Source organism: Rhipicephalus sanguineus, chromosome 5, assembly GCF_013339695.2.
Source record: "Rhipicephalus sanguineus isolate Rsan-2018 chromosome 5, BIME_Rsan_1.4, whole genome shotgun sequence".
Lineage (NCBI taxonomy): Eukaryota > Metazoa > Arthropoda > Arachnida > Ixodida > Ixodidae > Rhipicephalus > Rhipicephalus sanguineus.
In genome coordinates, this window is record NC_051180.1 from 49238939 (window position 1) to 49260978 (window position 22040).

At 45.8% G+C, this 22040-nt stretch overlaps 1 protein-coding gene across 1 annotated transcript; it reads left to right on the top strand.

Moving 5' to 3' along the window:
- Positions 1-392: 392 nt before the first annotated feature.
- On the top strand, positions 393-21510 carry LOC119394651 (acetylcholinesterase-1). The gene is given in 3 exon segments (XM_037661967.2): positions 393-494; positions 496-1904; positions 21223-21510. Coding segments are annotated over 3 exon segments (1665 nt in total). The 3' UTR covers positions 21377-21510.
- The last annotated feature ends 530 nt before the right edge of the window (positions 21511-22040 follow it).

Sequence of the window (22040 nt, forward strand, 5' to 3'; positions counted from 1 at the left end):
ATACTTTCTTGTCCATTTCTTGTTCAACTGAAGTACGTGAAAACGAGACAGCGCCAGTCATAGTACCATTTTGTGCCCAACTCACACGCTAAGCATAACAAGCGCACAATCAGCTGTCAGAAGTATCTGCCTAAAATATCGTCATCAAATGTCGTACCTCTTATATGCTTTTTTGATTTTGCAACGAGAGTTCATGAGGCGCTTGAAAGAACTTGTTGGGTTTAGCGGTCCATATCATAATCGTATTCACGTATTTAGCAAACAAGTGCATCGGTTCATGTCGCCGTATTTTGGATAAAGATGAAGCGAATGGTGTGGCTTATAAAGGTAAAATGCGCGTGAAAGTGTGGGGAAAAGTTTAACAAAACGTACGTTTTGCTTACGCAGGAGCTATGAGCGTAACACGGCTCGCCATTCTCCTGGCGGTGGCGGCGGCGGCAGTTCCCATCGCCTCTGCCGCCAAGATATACCGACCCGCCGTGTACACTACTTCCTGGCAAGCTCGTGGGGCTCAAGAAAGAAGCGTTCGGTAGGCCCGTCGACGTGTTTTACGGAATACCGTACGCAGAGCCGCCGCTAGACGACCTCAGATTTCAGAAGCCCGTGCCGGTGACACCATGGAAGGGTCTTCGCGACGCGTCGACCCCGCCTTTCCCGTGCAAGCAGCCAGACTTTTTCGTGCACCAGAACTACACAATACTGACGCGAAACTCCACTGAAGACTGCCTCTACCTCAATGTGTGGACGCCCGCGAGATACTGTCGGGACATTAAAACGTGCGGTCCAAAGGCCGTCATGGTGTTTATCCACGGTGGAGCCTTCACGTACGGCAGCAGCAGCTGGTCCTTCTACGACGGCATCCACTTCGCCGCGGCTGGAGACGTCGTGGTCGTCACGCTCAACTACCGAGTCGGGCCCTTCGGCTTCTTCAGCTCGAGACTCGACGGTCTCAACGGAAACCAGGGCATGTACGACCAGATCCTCGCACTCACGTGGGTCAAGTCCAACATCAAGCACTTCGGTGGCGACCCCGAACTAATCACAGTGTTCGGTCAGAGCGCTGGAGCAATTTCGGTGGGATACCTGCTCGTCTCGCCGCTCAGTCGCGGATTGTTCCGGCGGGCCATCATGGAAAGCGGGAGTCCCTTCTGGATGTTGCACGACAGTCGAGACACAGCGCTGCAGAAGAGCTTCTCGCTGGCCAACGCGCTAGGTTGCACGACAGGCTTCGAGAAGACCATCGAAGACCCCCAGGTGATGAGCTGTCTCCGCTCGAAGGATGCCAACGAGATTGTGAGCGTGGCCACGGAGGTCCTGGGATCCCAGGCCGAGACGTTCTTCCCGAGTCGCGACGGCGAACTCTTTCCGGACGACGCCAACGTACTGATGGACGCCATGAAGACTACCGGTGTGGAACTGCTAATCGGAAACAATAGGAACGAAGGCACCTACTTCGTCTACAACTTCCTCACCAAGGGACTCAAGTTCCAGAATCTGGCGCACATCACCAAAGACGAGCTCGGCTTCTACATGGTTCTCTTCTTCCGGACGATGCTGCAGTCGGGCGTGAACGAAATCCGCGAGTTTTACCTGGACAAGCTGAACAGCACCGATCCTGGGGTGGTGTTGCAACGTGGATCGGACGCTGTGGGTGATTTCCTGATCACGTGCCCCAGTCGCTACTTTGCGGAGAAGTACCAGCGCAAGGGGCAGCCTGTGTACTACTACCAGTTCTCGCACCGTCCCAGCTTCAGCGTGTGGCCGCCCTGGATGGGTGCGACGCACTTCGACGAGTTCCCTTTCGTATTCGCGCATGCCATGGCCTTTCCCGAGCTGGTGACGCCTGAGGAGACGTCGCTAAGTAGGCAGTTGGTCGAGATATGGACAACATTCGCCAAAATTGGGTAAGTAAGGCTCTATTGCATGTGCCACATGGAACTTGGCTACCTGGCTAGTTAGGAAAGGCACCGAGGAGTGGGTAGCGAGGAACTACAGGCTTTTCTGTAAATTTTCCTGAATTTTTCCTTACATTTCTAAAAAAGCATTGTGTGTATCCTTGGGTGTAACAGTAGGCGCGACAGTGGACTTAAATATCAGCCTTTGTTACAAGAGGTTCTGCGCGACACACTTAAGCATGCGTAATATCAATGTCTCAAAATCATGTACCTTACCAAAAAAAATTATGGTGTCGAGCTGCGTACTCAAGGCAATGGAGTCTTTTACACTTAAGTCGTTAGTAAATGTTTTATACGTTAAGCGTTTTGAACTCCTTAAGCTTACACTGCTATTTTTTCGTCAACATCTTTCCCTACATACTGCCCTCATTTTCTTTGTTGTCACAAGCCCTCCGAAGTGACGTACAGCTTTACGTTGGCACTTAACGGGCACACGTGACGTCATTTGCTCCTCGACTTTTGTTGCGGGCAACAATGCCCAGTTTAACTGCCTCATCGTCGCCCACAGGTGCTTAGAATTCAAGGCGGCTCACTGAACGTGTCGAGAATATGGGCGGTAAAATAGGGGCACGCGGTAGACTGGTGTACATCATCATTTCACGCGGTACTCTTATATCCAAGGGTGCAAATGATCTCCGTGATCAGGTGCACTTGCTGCGAGGATAATGCTCGACTGACTATAACCTAGTTACACAAAGAACCTTATCCATTTGCTCTCGTTTACAGCTTGCGGGTCGGCGATATGAACGAGCGGATAAAAACAAGGGATAAGTCGTTTCACCTAATATTGCGACCGCGTTGCGGCTCTTTCTTTCTTTCTTTTTTTCGCGCCGCGCTTCAATTAAAGCGGAGGCAGCCCGTGTGTCTGGTCGTGCGTTTTACGCAACCCATCACGCGAACCACGCCTTTACGGCATCTCAGTTTTTGCAAGATAATATATATAGGAACGGGCTGCTACAGTGACCTAGAAATCTATCTATTATTTCATTTCATTCCTGTATTCTAGTTTACGTTATCCCGAACTCGATTTTTTTTTCTCGTTTCTAGAATATCTTCTGCGTTCTCTCCCCACACTCTAATATACTATGCTTAATTTTTGTCGTATTCTTATTATAGAAAAAAAATCGTGAAACGGCATGCTTCATGGCAATTTTGTTTACGTTGTATCAGTGCTCGTTCGAAGCAAAATAAGTTTTAAAATCTGCGACAGTAAGATATTCTTTTATATTTTTTCGCAGGTTCGTTCTTGTTACCTCCACGCTCGATCGATTACGAATCGCTCTCTACTGATACTCGCCGACGCAAAACCTGCGCGAAACTACTTTCTACAGAGACGCATCGAGGTTAACGTCAAGCGCACACCGTAATGCCCGTCTGCGGTTTGCAAAGCATACAGAAGGACGACTAAAATATGCCCTTGCGCTATGCACTAGACGTGTATAAGAAATATACAGACATCGTGAAACTCCTCCGGTATACAACGCAGGACCGTTGTCGACTCATGCTTACAACGCTCGATTAGCTCAATGAGACTCTCGCTTCAACCCGTACAATTCTGCTTAAGTCTTGCATCAGCGCTTAGGTTTTTATTCTTAAAACGCGTCTGCTTGCTGTGTAGGACAAGGTCAGCGAGGGCTCCCGCACATTGCAACAACATTAAACAAGTACTGCACGCCTCTAAAGGCTGCGGTTAAAGCTGAGGTAAGGACTTCTGGTGTCGCTGTCTAATGCGCAAGCATAACGTAAACGACAGGTCGCCAATGTTACGCTCGAGGGCGCACGTGTCCAAGCACCCTTCGTTTAAAGGCACCGTCAGAAAGCGCGTTACCTCCATCCCAGTTAGATAGAAATCTCCTCGTTTGAGTTCTTAAAGACGACTTTGCTTTTTACCCTCGTATCACTTTCACTGACACATTGCAGCCAATGACATCGGAAGAGAAAAAGAGAGCGTCAATAATAAACTGGCAGCTAACGACAGTCTGGGCAAGCTTTTCAGAGGTCACGAACCACGCCTGTTTCTCACCAGCAGCGCAGAAGCCCGTAGCTGACATAAACGATGCCCTCGTGGGCCGGTGTTCTCTGGGACGCACAGAGCCGCAATTATCGCCGCACGGCGTCGCACATGCAACGATGATTGTCGGGCGGTGCTGTTTACGAGAAAATTCAAGGCTGCAAGCTCCCAGTCGCTTCCACACATTCGTGTAGTGCGAACGAGACCGTGGCTTTCGCTATGGACACATACATTCAAGTGGCGCCTTCGGCAAACTTTTCTCAGACTGTTTCTTTTTCGAACGCTGAAGATGCGTGAGCTATTTTTGTCACGAGGTGTATCTGCGTTCTACGAAACGGCAATGCCCGATACGAGTGCTACGTAAGGTGACCGGACGCTTTCGTGTACGGGTATAAGTGGAAGAGATGATGTAGGGGGGGGGGGGGGGGGGGGTACTGAACTCTTCGATCTGAATAAAAAGCTCCGAACAATAGCGCATTGAAGTGAGTGTCCGGTATACGGCTTCCAGTGACACACACTCGTTGTTGTAAAGCGCCTCTTCTACGAACTGCAGCGCGAAGTACTGGATCGTAATTATTTTCGGAGAAAACATCAGATTAACCCTGTGAAGGCCTGGGTGTAGTTTTGTGCGAATATTCGAAAGTTTCGAATATTCGTCGAATATTACATTCGAAATATTCGTATTCGATTCGAAAATCGTGCATTCGAAAAGTTTCGAATATTCGAAAAATCGGATGTGCGATTCGATTATCATGCATAAAATAACTCGTCTTCCCCATTTCTGCTGCGCTCGTATAGCTAAAAACGTTGCCGAGAGGAGCGATAAACATCGTAAGTACACGGAGGCACGATATCTGCCTCCGACGAGCGCCCCAATACGTATGATTTATTGCTGGTGCATCTCCGGCGTGCAGCGCTGTTGGCGATCATGTAACCGTACATTTTCAATATTATGCCGCCGTAACGTGCCGCACTATACCACTCGTTCACTATGCGGGACCACTTCTGAAGAAAGACAGTGACCCACGTGACTGGTGGCGGACTGTAGGCACCTTCAGATACCCCAGTCTGGCAAAGCTTTGCCCCATGTACTTCCCTATACCAGCCACTTCCAAGCGAGCGTGCCTTTTCAGTGGCAGGGGGGGGGGGGGTTGTCTCTGTTACAAGGGAGCGCCTCCTGCCTGATCATGTGGAGCAACTTATATTTCTTCATGATAACATCTAGTCATTACTTTCATTGTGCTAGCCTGGGCATTGTGTTCTGGAGATAGCAGTGTATGTCGTGTTGCCAGTCCTGCTGTTAATGTTTTTTTTTCTTCAAATAGCTACATGTTAAATAAAATATTGTTACTGTGGAGGCATTTTTCCTTTGATATTCGATATTCGATTCGATATTCGAAGGTGGATATTCGTGTTCCATTCGTATTCGAAAAATCTGATATTCGCACACCCCTACCTGGGTGTTCTGAGACCGTCTTGAACTTCGATGTTTGCGTAATGGACCACACGTGACCACTAGTTATGATTCACGTTAAGGTATATATAGGAGGACACCCGTGATGTCCGTGCACTACTAAACTTAACGTAATAAGGTACCCTGAACTCTAGTGCTAACGAATAGAAAAGAAACAGTTCGGAAATAAACGACAATGTATGTAAAAGTAAGGTAATAATCGACCGTTTCTCGAAATCTCTCTGCTTTATTTAAGAAACGATGTGCTTGAAGGTGAAGTGTTTAGTGAGAACGTTTATGTAGCATTAGCTGTCTCAGTGCAGTGATATAGGTGCCTATGCACAAGCCGATTCCTCTTCCGTACGTTTTCTATTGCGGCGCGAGCGTCGATGTTGTCAAGCTGAGAAAATAGTCAGGGATTGAATTCACAAAGCTGTTCCTTAATTCGCGTGTACTCTTTTGTCATTGGATGTCCACCTTTACTGATAACACATCTAGCATAAGGTTTGGTGGCAATGTTCTCCTACGCAAATTTCTAGGATATCAAATCTAGGCAGTAGGTAAAAGAAAACGAGGCACACGAGACACCGATTTCGATATTTTTTTTTCTCTTACAGCTAATCTCAACGGTCTAGCGACGTATGACCTTGGCGGCAACTAGCGAACAGTTTCGTCACAGACATGTAGACATGAGATGTATCATCACCACCTTGTAACGACGCTTTGACTGATTCGAAGAGGCGTTACATTACGCAGTATACTACAGCTCGAACTGCGGGAAGTCTGCATGACGCAACGTTCACCCGCGACGATAATTAGAGGGTCCAAACTGGCGGTTACGAATGCGTTTAAGTGTCCTTCACTCACTGCCAAGTTCCTCTACGAAGAAATAACCTTAAGGGCGTGTATCACAATACCTATACGTAACAAGGATTGCGCTCTCAAAGAAGAAGATTTATCGAGCAGATACAATTATGCGCGAAGGCATTGCAAAAAGGATCTTTATGCTATAGTCTATTTAGCATTAGCATATAAAACAAATATTTTGCATCAATTATAATAAGACGTATTATTATTATTCAGGTTCGACGCAGATCCTGTGTTAGCGTTGCACCACTGGCGCTGAGTATAACATCCTTTGAACGGAGAATTTCATTCAACTTTCTTTTTTATCGTTAGATCGTTGCCCAAGGCACTTTAAACACTTACATTGAAAACACCCACTTGAATAAAAATATGCTACGAAATATTGCACTGAATGTGTAGAACCGTTCAGATGCTATCTCTCACTTACATAGGTCGGCAAAAAAGATTGGAGCTCACTCAGACTCATTCAAGAAATATATTTTTGCTCTGAGGGCTCACTCGGACTCAGGCTCATCAAAATTTTCCACAACCGGACTCACTCTGACTAATGCTCACTGAAATTTTTCTCAGCCGGACTCAAGCTCACCAACATATTACGCAGCCGGACTCACTCAGACTCACGGCTTGACCTGAGTCTGAGTGAGCCTGAGTGAGTCGACTCATGAGTCTGTTAGCATAAAATTTGCGTTTTTCGATCATTGTGTCAATGCTGTTTAACGCAAATGTCTCACATAATCGATGCTCTGCAATACGCCTTTTGATCTTGTATCTTCAAATAATAGTTAGCAGTGGTTTCAATCCAGTAAGGACAGTTCTATGAAATACGCGACTCACGCGAGATATTTTTTATCGAGAATTTGATAATTATTGATAAAAACACAACACACGCCTCTGATCAATAAATCTTGAGGTGGCGCATTAACGATAGTGCGTTGAAATATGTGTAAATATAGGCTTGAGTATAAACGTAAGCCGATATAAGGCCCATAATAATGCTGAAGATGAGTAAATAGGACCATAGGTCGGCAATAAAAGGTGGAACTCACTAAGACTCACTCAAGAAATACCGGGTGTTCAAACTTAGGCTTTATGGTTTTGTTAAAATTGGGCTCTGGGAAGAACGTGAAAACCACTTTTGCAGATAAGTTATGTATCCAGGGGGACATAAAGTGAGACAATAATTATTGCTGTCAGCCGCCCAATTAACTAAGAGTGAATAATTAACTTCTTAATGAGTGCAGCAAGCGGGCATGTTTGTATTGAAAAGTTGGATGCAGGCGCGTTTCCACAGAGTTCCACTTGGAAGAATTGTTCTACACTGCAAACCGTTTCACACCCTTATAGGTGTATTTGCGATAAAACACCTATCGTACACCCTTTTTTTCTGTCAATATTATCCGAAAGGGTGTAATGTCTTCTTTGCACACCCTTCGCACACCCTTTTTTCATTTTTGGGTGTACAATGGGTGTATGTTCTGTTAAACACCCATGGGTGTTCTTTGGATTTTACACCTATGGGTCAATTCACGCAGTGAATTGATCCATAGGTGTAAACACGTATCGTTGTACTGCTGAATGCAATTAACTGAGATATTGAACACTACGGGCAACGCCTCCTGAAACCACGGGTCACCACGCTGTTCGACAGAGCGTCTTGGCACAGGATACTGTTTCACGAGGCACCCGAGTGTGAAGCTACCTGCTCGTGAATCAGTAATGGTTCACCTTGGTCTGCTAAGCTTGCCACTCAATTTTCATTCTTTTAGTTGTGCATCACAAGTCTGCTGTAATTGCAAAGACGCATGTATTTCGCCTACTTTATTAGGCAAGTGGTAGTGAAAATAAAATATAGCATTATCGTGTCTGAGGTTCTGAATGCAGTGAGTCAACTGATGTTACTTATTTTGAGCTCACATATATTTAAGCCTTTACATCCAGATTTATTTTTGAGAAATCATTTCCAAAATAATTTCATTTATTGCTTGATTGGATTGACACGTTGAATGAATGCCCGAAATACATTCGGAATAATATATGTATTTGTTTAGCATTCATAAGCATTTGTTCAGTTTAGAGACAGTTGGCTTCACTGCTCTGTGATCATAGCAAACACCTCTCCTAACGCTTAATCTATAGCATACATATACAGTGAAATCTCGTTGACACGATTCTGCATAATACGTTTTTTAGCCCAATACGTTTTCGTTTTTATTTCCTGTCAACATCCCTTGAAAATAATGCATTTTCATGAGTTTAATAACATCACATTTTTGCCAAAACTGGATAATACGACCGCGAAAGTGGATCTTGACCGATATATCGAGAAATCCTGCGTTTATTCTTCGCTATGACAGCTCGCACCGCGTTCCAACAAGCCACGATCTGCGCGTAGCAGAGCCGCTGAGACCACAGCAGCACCAGTTTAGCGGCGAAAAGATCGCTGCTAGGCGATCTTTTCTTTGAGATTATATATATACATATATATTGCCGCTTTGTGAGGGCCTCCTCTCCAGTGAAGGGAGACTTTAAGCCCTGCTTGTAGTCAAGCAGCCCTTACTGTGTCGTCGCAATGCTTACTGCGATTCGAATACCCTGTGTAAAGCATAACAAAACATAACACTGCCGCAGAAAGAAAGCTGCGCCCACGCGACCCAACAACGGCCGGCGCGCCACCTCCTCTGCCGGCGCAGCCAGGCGCAGCCGCCGCGCGTGCGCAGCGCGCGGAACAGCTCTATCACCACGTGACCTAAGCAACGCGCTCAGACACGCCGCCGGACTCCATCGTTTTCTGCGTGTGTTGTGCATCGCCTCCCGATCGGTCGAGTTTTGCAATCGGTGTGTTTCGGTTGTTTGAAGTGTGCGTGCGCTGTGTGCTCGTCCTTTACCTTCTGCCAGTGCTGCTTATTACGAAGATGCACTATACTCAAAGGGAGACCTGCAGCTTCATATCGTGGAGCACTCGAACTGAAACGGTATGTACCACTATCACGTTGCTACGGCCAGCGCTTTGTTAACTCCGAGAGCGCGATCTAATGCCGTTAACTAAGCTTTTCTTAACTGGTTGACGATCGGTGAGCATTTGTTAACGTAGCGAGCATATGTGAGTGTATTGTTTCATCGGGATGAAGGCAAAGTTGTGTGACATTAGGCGCGGGCAAGCTTCGCTTTGTTTGGTGTTGAAAGCAGTGTGCGCATGCGCGGCTGTGATTCGGAGGGGGATTTGAACGCAGTTGTGGCGGTGCCCTCCTGTCGGCGGTGGTGTTGGAAGGGGGCCCCGCTCTCGATGAACCACTATTTTGATTTAAGAATAATTGGGTTGTAACGGCGCCTGTTACCTCTAAGCGTCCAGCGTGTCTAAGGCGCGTATGCTTCGGCCTGTTGGTAATCCAAGTGCATTTTTTGTCGCACAAGAAAAAAAAAAAAAAACAGGACAGAAAGCAACGACGTGGTGTCCGCGTCGTTCTTTTCCGTCCTTGTTCGTTTTGTGCGCTAAAACTACCGTGATGGTCGGGTTGCTGCGTGTGGGTCATTTTAACGGAGCATGTTGTTTCGTTTTAGGTACGCCTCGCGAAGCTCGCCTAAGTGCTAATACATTCCGTTTCGTTAAATTCGTACCGATGTTTTAATTCATCCGTAACCTAGGTTGCCTGATAATGCCGGCACCCGTGCATGGGGAGCCGTTCGTTAAACTTGACTTGTGGTCGAACGAATTTTTCATGTCTCTGTGGACGAATCGCCTTACCTATCTGAACTGTGCAAGCGCTAGTTCGAGCGTTCGAGCTTAGACGTGCGCAGGGTTCCCCATCAGGGGGTAGGGGAGTAGGAAGGTTAATCGCCGCCCCCCTCCCCCCGCCTTACTGAAAAGTCAAAGTATGGGGGCAGACTTTGCCCCCCCCCCCATGTCTGAATTGACCTGGGGGGCGCACCCCCCCCCCCCTTCGTGCGTACGCCTGAGTGCCCGAGCACCATTTATTTTATTCTGTTTGTTTCCATTATGTCTAGCTTTCATTATTTTGTTGTGGTTATTAAGCGTTACATGCGCCTCGTCTCGCTTTGGCGTTGTAACTTCGGTAAATACTTTTACGTGTACAAACATTAAAAAACGCAGTTTGTACGACCATCTCCAATGATATTATTTGGTAAAAGACAAGCCTAACGATTTAACAGATATTTTAAATTCTCCAATCATCTTCAAGGCTGCAAGTTGCAGCCTTGAAGAGAAGTCCTTGTGCATAGTTTTGTTTTATATGCTTTTTATCGATGTGCAGGAATCCTTCATGCCACTAAAGAATGCTCCTTTTTCTTTAAAAATGCGGATGATACTTGTCAAATAGTACTTTCTATTTCCCAAACAAGCTAATTGCACGTAGAAAAGCTGTTAATTCTCTCCAGTTACATATGGGGCATGTTATGAGCTTCATATTTGGATGGTACTATCGTGAGCAATATGAGCTCGAACACGCGAGCGCGTGGCGAACAGCCTTGAACCTTTCGTCGGTTGATTCGCAGCAGCGGCTGTCGGAAACGAAGTGGAAAGGGCGCCGCGCTTCCACTAGCTGTTGACCCTCCCGCTTCGATATTGTTGATGCGAAACAGCATCTTAGAGAGTGTCAGTGGCCGCTAGCGGTGATATGAATTCCCATCAATGCGAACAGCCACATCAGACTAGGTAGCTGCTTAGATATCGGCTGTGACGTAGCCTGCCACGATGCGCAGGCCATGCTTGCGCATCGGTATCTTGGTGGTGTCGGCTGAGGATTTTGCTGCGCCTCATTTATTTATTTTGTTATCATTGCTGGCGGTCATTGACACGCAATCAGCCGACATCTCGCAGCAACGCTAGCGAGGCGGGAGTACCAACAGTCAGCGGAACAGCGCCCCCCCCCCCCTCCCCTCCAGTTTCGGCAGCGCCATCCACGTATCACCTTATCTCAGTTTTGAGGCTATTTTCCACGTGCTCGCATGTTCGAGCTCATATTACTCACGATAGTACACGGCACAGAAACTGTTATTTACTGAAACAAATAATTGAAGTCTGCATAGTGCTTTCCAGACAATGATTTTTTTTATTTTTTATCATGCAGGGAGAGAGCGTTCCAATAACACCTTGCATTGTGTACGATGGCCCCGATCTTCCCTATGCAAGCAAGCTTTTCCTCCATGTGGACAAAGAACTGCTCTTCAGTCTGTCCAATGCCGAAGAATGAGTAGCTGCACTCACGGCAGCACATTGGCTGTTAAATATCGACTGCCATCACAAGGCGTTCAACGTTCTCGTCGCTGTTGAATGGCTCCTTCTTGGCCAGTGCACACTGTAAACCACTTTACACCCGTATGGGTGTAACTTGGTGTCTATAACTCACACCCCTACACCCCAAGAAATAGGTGTACCAAGCAGGATTACACCTATACAATGGGTGTAATTTCAAACTTTCACCCAATGGGTGTGGTTGGGTGTAAAAGCATATTACACCCAAATGAGAAAAGGGTGTAGGGTGTAAAAGCACATTACACCCAAACGACAAAAAGGGCGTTAGGGTGTTTATGCACAATTACACCCAAACACCCCGGCAAAAATTTCCATAATTCGAGTGGTTCCCCCCTCCCAGTTTTCTCCCATTGAAACGCTAGAAAGCTTACCGTTTAGCTAGTCCTTTTAAGGGCGCATGACCTATTATAGTGGCTCCTGCCACAGAAGGAAAATGCTGGCAGCAGCACTGATTTTATGGTGCATATGAAGCACGGCATATATGGCCCTTACATATACAGTGCAATCTTGACTGAACACAAAGTCATTACCTAAAATGTGTTGACACATATTGCAAGACGTTCACACAGTTATCCAATAGTACAAAATAAAGTCAAGCTTTAATAAACACAGAGCTCGTACATCCGAGACAAATTCTACGGTATTCAATGACCTTTCTCGAGTGTACGGAGCGGCATCGCGTATGCCGCCAAACAAGGAGCACAAATGACATGGAGCACAAATGACCAAGGCGTTTGTGTCAAAATATGAAGCAAGGGCGTTATTTCCACTTCATAATGAGGAATTCAATTTAACATGCTTCATTGTAACACAGCCGTATAGTGCAGTATGTGTCTTAGAACAAGCTACACCCGTGCGAGTGGGGTGTAATAGATGAAACCGCCCTCGAAAAGGTGGCAGTTACAGGGAGAAGCACAAATGAACCTTCTTCCCTGTCAGCCCCCTTGGGGCACTACAGACACCTGGTCCCTTTGGGCGCACCGCAGAATGAATTTTCCCGCTGTAGTTGCAGTTCCCAAGAAGGGAAATAATGGTGCCACTTCTTATACCTGCACTTATGCAGTTGATAAAATAGGGTGTCATCGTCTTAAATGGGCTGCATAACATCAGTGTATGTGTTTGGAATCAACTGGAACACACAAGGTACGGTCTGGTCGTTCTCCTCTTAAGGAGATAGTTCAGAAATGTGCAATCCCTTGATGAGAAAGTGGATTGAAAAAGTTTCAAAATTCCAGCAGTGCCCACACCATTGTGCCTGTTGTCGACTTTCTTAGTAGGGTAAACACTGCCATCACACAGCTGTAGCTGATACACGAGCAGGGTATCAATGCTCCGTGACAACTCACGCAACATTATAAGGACTCAGAATGTCGTTTTCCACAGCAGGCCTCCATATTACCTATTTTCTGGGAAAGTACATGAGTGAAGTAGAAAACTGTGCACATTGCTGGAATTATGAAATATTTCCCACTTTCTCAAAAGCAATGGATTCTGGCTCCAACACAAAAAAGTGAGCAATCAGGGCCATGACGCTCACGTTGCAGCGCATGCTGAATGCGGTAATATGTAGGAAATGCATGGGAATAGGGACGTTATGACCACGACAGCACTGCAGAAGCATTACCTACATAACAGTAGAATCAAATTTTACACGGGCATGTTCAGAGATATTTAAAGATTATCCCTTTCCAAGCAAAGACAACAGAATCATTGGTGATTGAATAAAACAAGTATTTATTTCTTTTAAAAAATATTGACAAAACTTAAAGCTTGTCATATAGCTCAAAAATAAATTTTAAAACAATATTCGATGCACTGATTTCACTGACAAGTACTAGCAGTTTTGTTAAGCTAAAGTTTCAATAGCAAAAGATCTCAATTATTAAAACTACTGCAAAAAAAGTCACAAAGTCCTTTGAATACAAAAACTAAGCCAATAACCACAAAGTGGAATGACCTGCGAGAACATGATGAAATCGGCAGAGACAAAATGGCTAGTATTAAAATGTCACAAGAAAATGAGCAAGAAATTGAAATGAAATACTAGTACCGCCATAGTATTCGTTTCTGTATAATGTAAAACAAATAACTACTCGTTACCATATGAAAATATAACTTTATGGCTTAAGCTCGAGTTAATCACAGGTGGCGACATACTTTAAGCAGAAGCTAAGGCCTATTTTCTAGGCTTTCTTGAAAATGTTCAGGAGCTTTACTACTTGTGTCCTCGGAGTCATTACCCACTGGCCAAGAAGGAGCCATTCAACAGCGACGAGAACGTTGAACGCCTTGTGATGGCAGTCGATATTTAACAGCCAATGTGCTGCCATGAGTGCAGCTACTCATTCTTCGGCATTGGACACACTGAAGAGCAGTTCTTTGTCCACATGGAGGAAAAGCTTGCTTGCATAGGGAAGATAGGGGCTATCGTACACAATGCAAGGTGTTATTGGAACGCTCTCTCCCTGCATGACAAAAAATAAAAAAAATCATTGTCTGGAAAGCGCTACGCAGACTTCAATCATTTGTTTCAGTAAATAACAGTTTCTGTACCGTGTACTATCGTGAGTAATATGAGCTCGAACATGCGAGCACGTGGAAAACAGCCTTAAAACTGAGATAGGGTGATACGTGGATGGCGCTGCCGAAACTGGAGGGGGGGGGGGCGCTGTTCCGCTGACTGTTGGTACTCCCGCCTCGCTAGCGTTGCTGCGAGATATCGGCTGATTGCGTGCCAATGACAGCTAGCAATGATAACAAAATAAATAAATAAGGCGCAGCAAAATCCTCAGCCGACACCACCGAGATACCGATGCGCAAGCATGGCCTGCACATCGTGGCAGGCTACGTCCCAGCCGATATCTCAGCAGCTACCTAGTCTGATGGGGCTGTTGGCGTTGATGGGAATTCATATCACCGCTAGCGGCCACTGACACTCTCTAAGATGCTGTTTCGCATCAACAATATCGAAGCGGGAGGGTCAACAGCTAGTGGAAGCGCGGCGCCCTTTCCGTTTTGTTTCCGACAGCCGCCGCTGCGAATCAGCCGACGTAAGGTTCAAGGGTGTTCGCCACGCGCTCGGGTGTTCGAGCTCATATTGCTCACGATAGGACCATCCAAATATGAAGCTCATAACATGCCCCATATGGAACTGGAGAGAATTAATAGCTTTTCTACGTGCAATTAGCTTGTTTGGGAAAGAGAAAGTACTTTTTGACAAATATCATCCGCATTTTTAAAGAAAAAGGGGCATTCTTTAGTGGCATGAAGGATTCCTGCACATCGATAAAAAGCATATAAAACAAACTATGCACAAGGACTTCTCTTCAAGGCTGCAACGTGCAGCCTTGAAGATGACTGGAGAATTTAAAATATCTTATAAGTCATTAGGCTTGTCTTTTACCAAATAATATCATTGGAGGTGGTCGTACAAACTGCGTTTTTTAATGTTTGTACACGTAAAAGTATTTAGCGAAGTTACAACGCCAAAGCGAGGCGAGGCGCATATACCTCTTAATAACCACAACAAAATAATGAAAGCTAGACATAATGGAAACAAACAGAATAAAATAAATTGTGCTCGAATGCGGGCACTCAGGCGTACGCACGAAGGGGGTGGGGGGTGGTACCCCCCCCCCTAGTCAATTCAGACAGAGGGGGGGGGGGCGCAAAGTCTGCCCCCATACTTTGACATTTTAGTAAGGCGGGGGGAGGGCAGCGATTAACCTTCCTACTCTCCTCCCCCCTGATGGGGAACCCTGCGCACGTCTAAGTGCACACTGATGCTCGAACTAGCGCTTGCACAGTTCAGGTAGTTAAGGCGATTCGGCCACACATAGACATGAAAAATTCATTCGAACACAAGTCAAGTTTAACGAACGGCTCCCCGTGCACGGGTGCCGGCATTATCAGGAAACATATGTTACGGATGAATTAAAACATCGGTACGAATTTAACGAAACGGAATGTATTAGCACTTAGGCGAGCTTCGCGCGGCGTACCTAAAACGAAGCAACATGCTGCGTTAAAATGACCCACACGCGTCAACCCGAGCATCACGGTAGATTTAGCGCACAAAACGAACACAGACGGAAAAGAACGACACGGACACCACGTCGTTATTTTCTGTCCTGCTTTTTTTTTTTTCTTGTGCGAAAAAAAATGCACCTGAATTACCAACAGGCCGAAGCATACGCGCCTTAGACACGCTTGACGCTTAGAGGTAACAGGTGCCATCACAACCCAGCTATTCTTAAATCAAAATAGTGGTTCATCGAGAGCGGGGCCCCCTTCCGCCGACAGAAGGGCACCGCCACAACTGCGTTCAAATCCCCCTCCGAATCACAGCCGCGCATGCGCACACTGCTTTCAACACCAAACAAAGCAAAGCTTGCCCGCGCCTAATGACACACAACTTTGGCTTCATCCCGATGAAACAATACACTCACATATGCTCGCTACGTTAACAAATGCTCACCGATCGTCAACCAGTTAAGAAAAGCTTAGTTAACGGCATTAGATCGCGCTCTCGGAGTTAACAAAGCGCTGGCCGTAGCAACGTGATAGTGGTACATACCGTTTCAGTTCGAGTGCTCCACGATATGAAGCTGCAGGTCTCCCTTTGAGTATCATCTTCGTAATAAGCAGCACTGGCAGAAGGTAAAGGACGAGCACACAGCGCAGTCACACTTCAAACAACCAAAACACCGACTGCAAAACTCGACCGATCGGGAGGCGATGCACAACACACGCAAAAAACGGTTGAGTCCGGCGGCGTGTCTGAGCGCGTTGCATAAGTCACGTGGTGATAGAGCTGTTCTTCCGCGCACGCGCGGCGGCGGCGGCTGCGTCGGCCGAGGAGGTGGCGCCGTGGCGCCCCGGCCGTTGTCGGGTCGCGTGGGCGCAGCTTTCTTTCTGCGGCAGTGTTATGTTTTGTTATGCTTTACACAGTGTATTCGAATCGCAGTAAGCATTGCGACGACACAGTAAGAGCTGCATGACTACAAGCAGGGCTTAAAGTCTCTCTTCACTGGAGGGGGGGCCCTCACAAAGCGGCAATATATATGTATATATATAATCTCAAAGAAAAGATCGCCTAGTAGCGATCTTTTCGCCGCTAAACTGATGCTGCTGTGGTCTCAGCGGCTCTGCTATGCGCAAATCGTGGGTTGTTGGAACGTGGTGCGAGCTGTCATAGCGAAGAATAAACGCAGGATTTCTCGATATATCGGTCAAGATCCACTTTCGCGGTCGTATTATCCAGTTTTGGCAAAAATGGGATGGTATTAAACGCATGAAAATACATTATTTTCAAGGGATGTTGGCAGGAAATAAAAACGAAAACGTATTAGGCTGAAAAACGTATTATGCAGAATCGTGTCAACGAGATTTCACTGTATATGTATGCTATAGATTAATCGTTAGGAGAGGTGTTTGCGATGATCACAGTGAAGTGAAGCCAACTGTCTCTAAACTGAACAAATGCTTATGAATGCTAAACAAATACATATATTATTCCGAATGTATTTCGGGCATTCATTCAACGTGTGAATCCAATCAAGCAATAAATGAAATTAATTTTGGAATGATTTCTCAAAAATAAATCGGGATGTAAAGGCTTAAATATATGTGAGTAACATCAGTTGACATCAGTAAATAAGTAACATCAGTTGACTCACTGCATTCAGAACCTCAGGCACAACAATGGTATATTTTATTTTCACTACCACTTGCTTAATTAAGTAGGCAAAATACATGCGTCTTTGCAAATACAGCAGACTTGTGATGCACAACTAAAAGAATGAAAATCGAGTGGCAAGATTAGCACACCAAGGTGAACCATTACTGATTCACGAGCAGGTAGCTTCACACTCAGGTGCCTCGTGAAACATTATGCTGTGCCAAGACGCTCTGTCGAACAGGGTGGTGACCCATGGTTCCAGGAGGCGTTGCCCGTGGTGTTCAGTGTCTCAGTTAATTGCATTCAGCAGTACAACGATACCTGTTTACACCTATGGCTCAATTCACTGCGTGAATTGACCCATAGGTGTAAAATTCAAAAAACACCCATGGGTGTTTAACAGAACATACACCCATGGTACACCCAAAAATTTAAAAAGAGTGTGCGAAGGGTGTACAAACAAGACATTACACCCTTTCGGATAATATTGACAGAAAAAAAGGGTGTACGATAGGTGTTTTATCGCAAATACACCTATACGGGTGTGAAACGGTTTGCAGTGACTCCGAGGACACAAGTAGTAAAGCTCCTGAACATTTTCAAGAAAGCCTAGAGAATAGGCCTTAGCTTCTGCTTAAAGTATGTCGCCACCTGTGATTAATTAGAGCTTAAGCCATAGAGTTAATTTTCATATGGTAACGAGTAGTTATTTGTTTTACATTATACCGAAACGAATACTATGGCGGTACTAGTATTTCATTTCAATTTCTTGCTCATTTTTTGTGACATTTTAATACAAGCCATTTTGTCTCTGCCGATTTCAACATGTTCTCGCAGGTCATTCCATTTTGTGGTTATTGGCTTAGTTTTTATATTCAAAGGACTTTGTGACTTTTTTTGCAGTAGTTTTAATAATTGAGATCTTTTGCTATTGAAACTTTAGCTTAACAAAACTGCCAGTACTTGTCAGTGAAATCAGTGCATCGAGTATTGTTTTAAAATTTATTTTTGAGCTATATGACAAGCTTTAAGTTTTGTCAATATTTTTTAAAAGAAATAAATACTCGTTTTATTCAATTACCAATGATTCTGTTGTCTTTGCTTGGAAAGGGATAATCTTTAAATTTCTCTGAACATGCCCGTGTAAAATTTGATTCTACTGTTGTTATGTAGGTAATGCTTCTGCAGTGCTGTCGTGGTCATAACGTCCCTATTCCCATGCATTTCCTGCATATTACCGCATTCAGCATGCGCTGCAACGTGCGCGTCATGGCCCGATTGCTCACTTTTTTGTGCTGGAGCCACAATCCATTGCTTTTGAGAAAGTGGGAAAGATTTCATAATTCCAGCAATGTGCACGGTTTTGTACTTCACTCATGTACTTTCCCAGAAAAGAGATAATATGGAGGCCTGCTGTGGAAAACGACATTCTGAGTCCTTATAATGTTGCGTTGAGTTGTCACGGAGCATTGATACCCTGCTCGTGTATCAGCTACAGCTGTGTGATGGCAGTGTTTACCCTACTAAGAAAGTCGACAACATGCACAGTGGTGTGGGCACTGCTGGAATTTTGAAACTTTATCAATCCACTTTCTCATCAAGGGATTGCACATTTCTGAACTATCTCCTTAACAGGAGAACGACCAGACCGTACCTTGTGTGTTCCAGTTGATTCCAAACACATACACTGATGTTATGCAGCCCATTTAAGACGATGGCACCTTATTTTATCAACTGCATAAGTGCAGGTATAAGAAGTGGCACCAATATTTCCCTTCTTGGGAAGGGCAACTACAGTGGGAAAATTCATTCTGGGGTGCGCCCAAAGGGACCAGGTGTCTGTAGTGCCCCAAGGGGGCTGACAGGGAAGAAGGTTCATTTGTGCTTCTGTAACTGCTACCTTTTCGAGGGCGTTTTTATATATTACAACCCACTCGCACGGGTGTCGCTTGTTCTAAGACCCATACTGCACTAAACGGCTGTGTTACAATGAAGCATGTTAAATTGAATTCCTCTTTATGAAGTGGAAATAATGCCCTTGCTTCATATTTTGACACAAACGCCTTGGTCATTCGTGCTCCATGTCATTTGTGCTCCTTGTTTGGCGGCATACGCGATGCCGTTCTGCACACTCGAGAAAGGTCATTGAATACCATAGAATTTGTCTCGGATGTACGAGCTCTGTGTTTATTAAAGCTTGACTTTATTTTGTACTATTGGATAATTGTGTGAACATCTTGCAATGTGTGGCAACACATTCTAGGTAATGACTTTGTATTCAGTCACGATTGCACTGTATATGTAAGGGCCATATATGCCGTGCTTCATATGCACCATAAAATCAGTGCTGCTGCCAGGATTTTCCCTCTGTGGCAGGAGCCACTACAATAGGTCATGCGCCCTTGAAAGGACTAGCTAAAGGGTAAGCTTTCTAGCGTTTCAGTGGGAGCCAACTGGGAGGGGGGAACCACTCGAATTATGGAAATTTTTGCCTGGGTGTTTGGGTGTAATTGTGCATAAACACCCCAACGCCCTTTTTCTCGTTTGGGTGTAATGTGCTTTTACACCCTACACCCTTTTTTTCATTTGGGTGTAATATGCTTTTACACCCAAACACCCATTGGGTGAAAGTTTGAAATTACACCCATTGTATAGGTGTAATCCTGCTTGGTACACCTATTTTTTGGGGTGTAGGGGTGTGAGTTATAGACACCAAGTTACACCTATACGGGTGTAAAGTGGTTTACAGTGTAGCATGTTTGCGCCCCGAGATATGCCGCTGCAAAGTTTAATTGCGGTTTGCATGATTACGCATGCAAGACAGTGAGCACTGGCGCAAAGCTCCTCCCTAATGTGACGAGCAGTCATTGCTTGCTACCGCCAGCCGGTAGCAGAAGGGTAACCGTAATCATCGTTGCCTATGCCTTCGACCCGTTGTCAGATTAAACGCCGCACGCAACTGCCGCGGCACATCGGGGAGGAGTTTTGCGCCAGTGCTCACTGTATTGCATGCGTAATCATGCAAACCGCAATTAAACTTTGCAGCGGGATATCTCGGGGCACAGACATGCTAGAACAATTCTTCCAAGTGGCACTGTGTAGAAACGCGCCTGCTTCCAACTTTTCAATACAAGCATGCCCGCTTGCTGCACTCATTAAAAAGTTAGTTATTCAATCTTAGTTAATTGGGCGGCTGACAGCGATAATTATTGTCTCACTTTATGTCCCCCTGGATGCATAACTTATCTGCTAATGTGGTTTTCACGTTCTTCCCGGTGCTTAATTTTAACAAAACCATAAAACGACTTTGAATACCCGGTATATTTTGCACCTAGGGCTCACTCGCACTCTTACTCACCAATATTTCACCGGATTCACTCGGACTCAGACTCACTAAAATTTTCCTCAGCAGGACTCACCCGGACTCAACCTCACCAAAATATTACTCCCCCGAGCTCACTCAGACTCAGACTCGGAGCCAATCTGAGTCTGAGTGAGTCGACTCATGAGTGAGTTGGCTCACTTATGTTCTTCAGGGTTTGCCTTAATCGCTTCTGAAATGAAACGAGATTGCACCTTACAGTATACCTTCGTTTGGCATATTTCCCAGAGGCACAATGCACAAAGAATTTCTTTCGAAAGTATTATTGGCCATCGGCTGGCCGGCTTCGCTAATTATATGCCTTAAATCGCTATTGGCTGGCACCTGCTCTTCGTTACTGCTGCAGGGCCAATACTGATTTTGTGCCTACACTCTCGGTATGCTAACTTCTTAGAAGGTCAGATGATGTTACGAAGTTTGCGGGGATGACGTGACCGCTGCACACACAGGACCGGGTTGATTGGCGGAACATGGGAGTGGCCTTTGCCCTGCAGTGGGCGCAGTCAGGCTGCTGCTGATGCTGATGATGACGATTATGATGATGATGATGATGATGATGTATCCTAACGTTCTCTCTCTTTTCCTCCTTCCGCTTCCTTTTATAGGCGCATGCCGACGCTGGGAAAAATTGCGTGGCCCCGGTACTCGGCGGAAGGCCCTTACATGGTGGACATCAACCTCAAAGTCCTCACAATCAAGAAAGGGCCGCAGGAAGAGAACTGCAACTTCTGGAGGCGCTACTTCAAGTTGGACGGCTGAGGGCGCAATGAAATATTCGAGACTGCCGAAGTGCCAAAACAGGCGGGCGCGAGAGAGAACGTGCCTCACTCTGATTGGCTGCGTAGATGTCAGCCTATCTCCCAGCACTGCCTAGCATCTACATCAATGTGAAGTTTTGAAGGTACTGATGACATCGATGTTGCCTTCGAAGTTTCTCGTCAGATCATCCTTGCGCCGAGGCTGAAGCGTTACAGGAGCTCAGTGAACGATATCTGTTGTTCGTGTTGTCATTTTCATTGTGTTTCGCCTGTTTACCTATCATCTGTCACCAAACAACTAGCCTAGATACTCGTACCACTTCGTTTGCTGTTCAAATCATGGACTGCTAAATCATGCACGCAACAACGGTGAGCAAGGTACACTCCCGTTTTTTGGTGTGGTACTTCGTATCACTCGCCGTTACGCGTGAAGGCTCAGGGCTCAGTGCAACCTGAGACCTTTTATATACAAACGGCCGTAGGCCTGCGCAGGGTTCTAAATTAAGGAAGGGGAGGTTTTACCGAAGCCACTGCTGAGCATGTGATGGATAACGCCTCTCTAATTTCCTGCAGGGGCAAATGACGTCGAACATTCTGTGAGAGAACTGTCGCGGGAACGTGGTTGCCAGACTTCAGAACGCCGCGGATGCAGTCATTTCGTATTC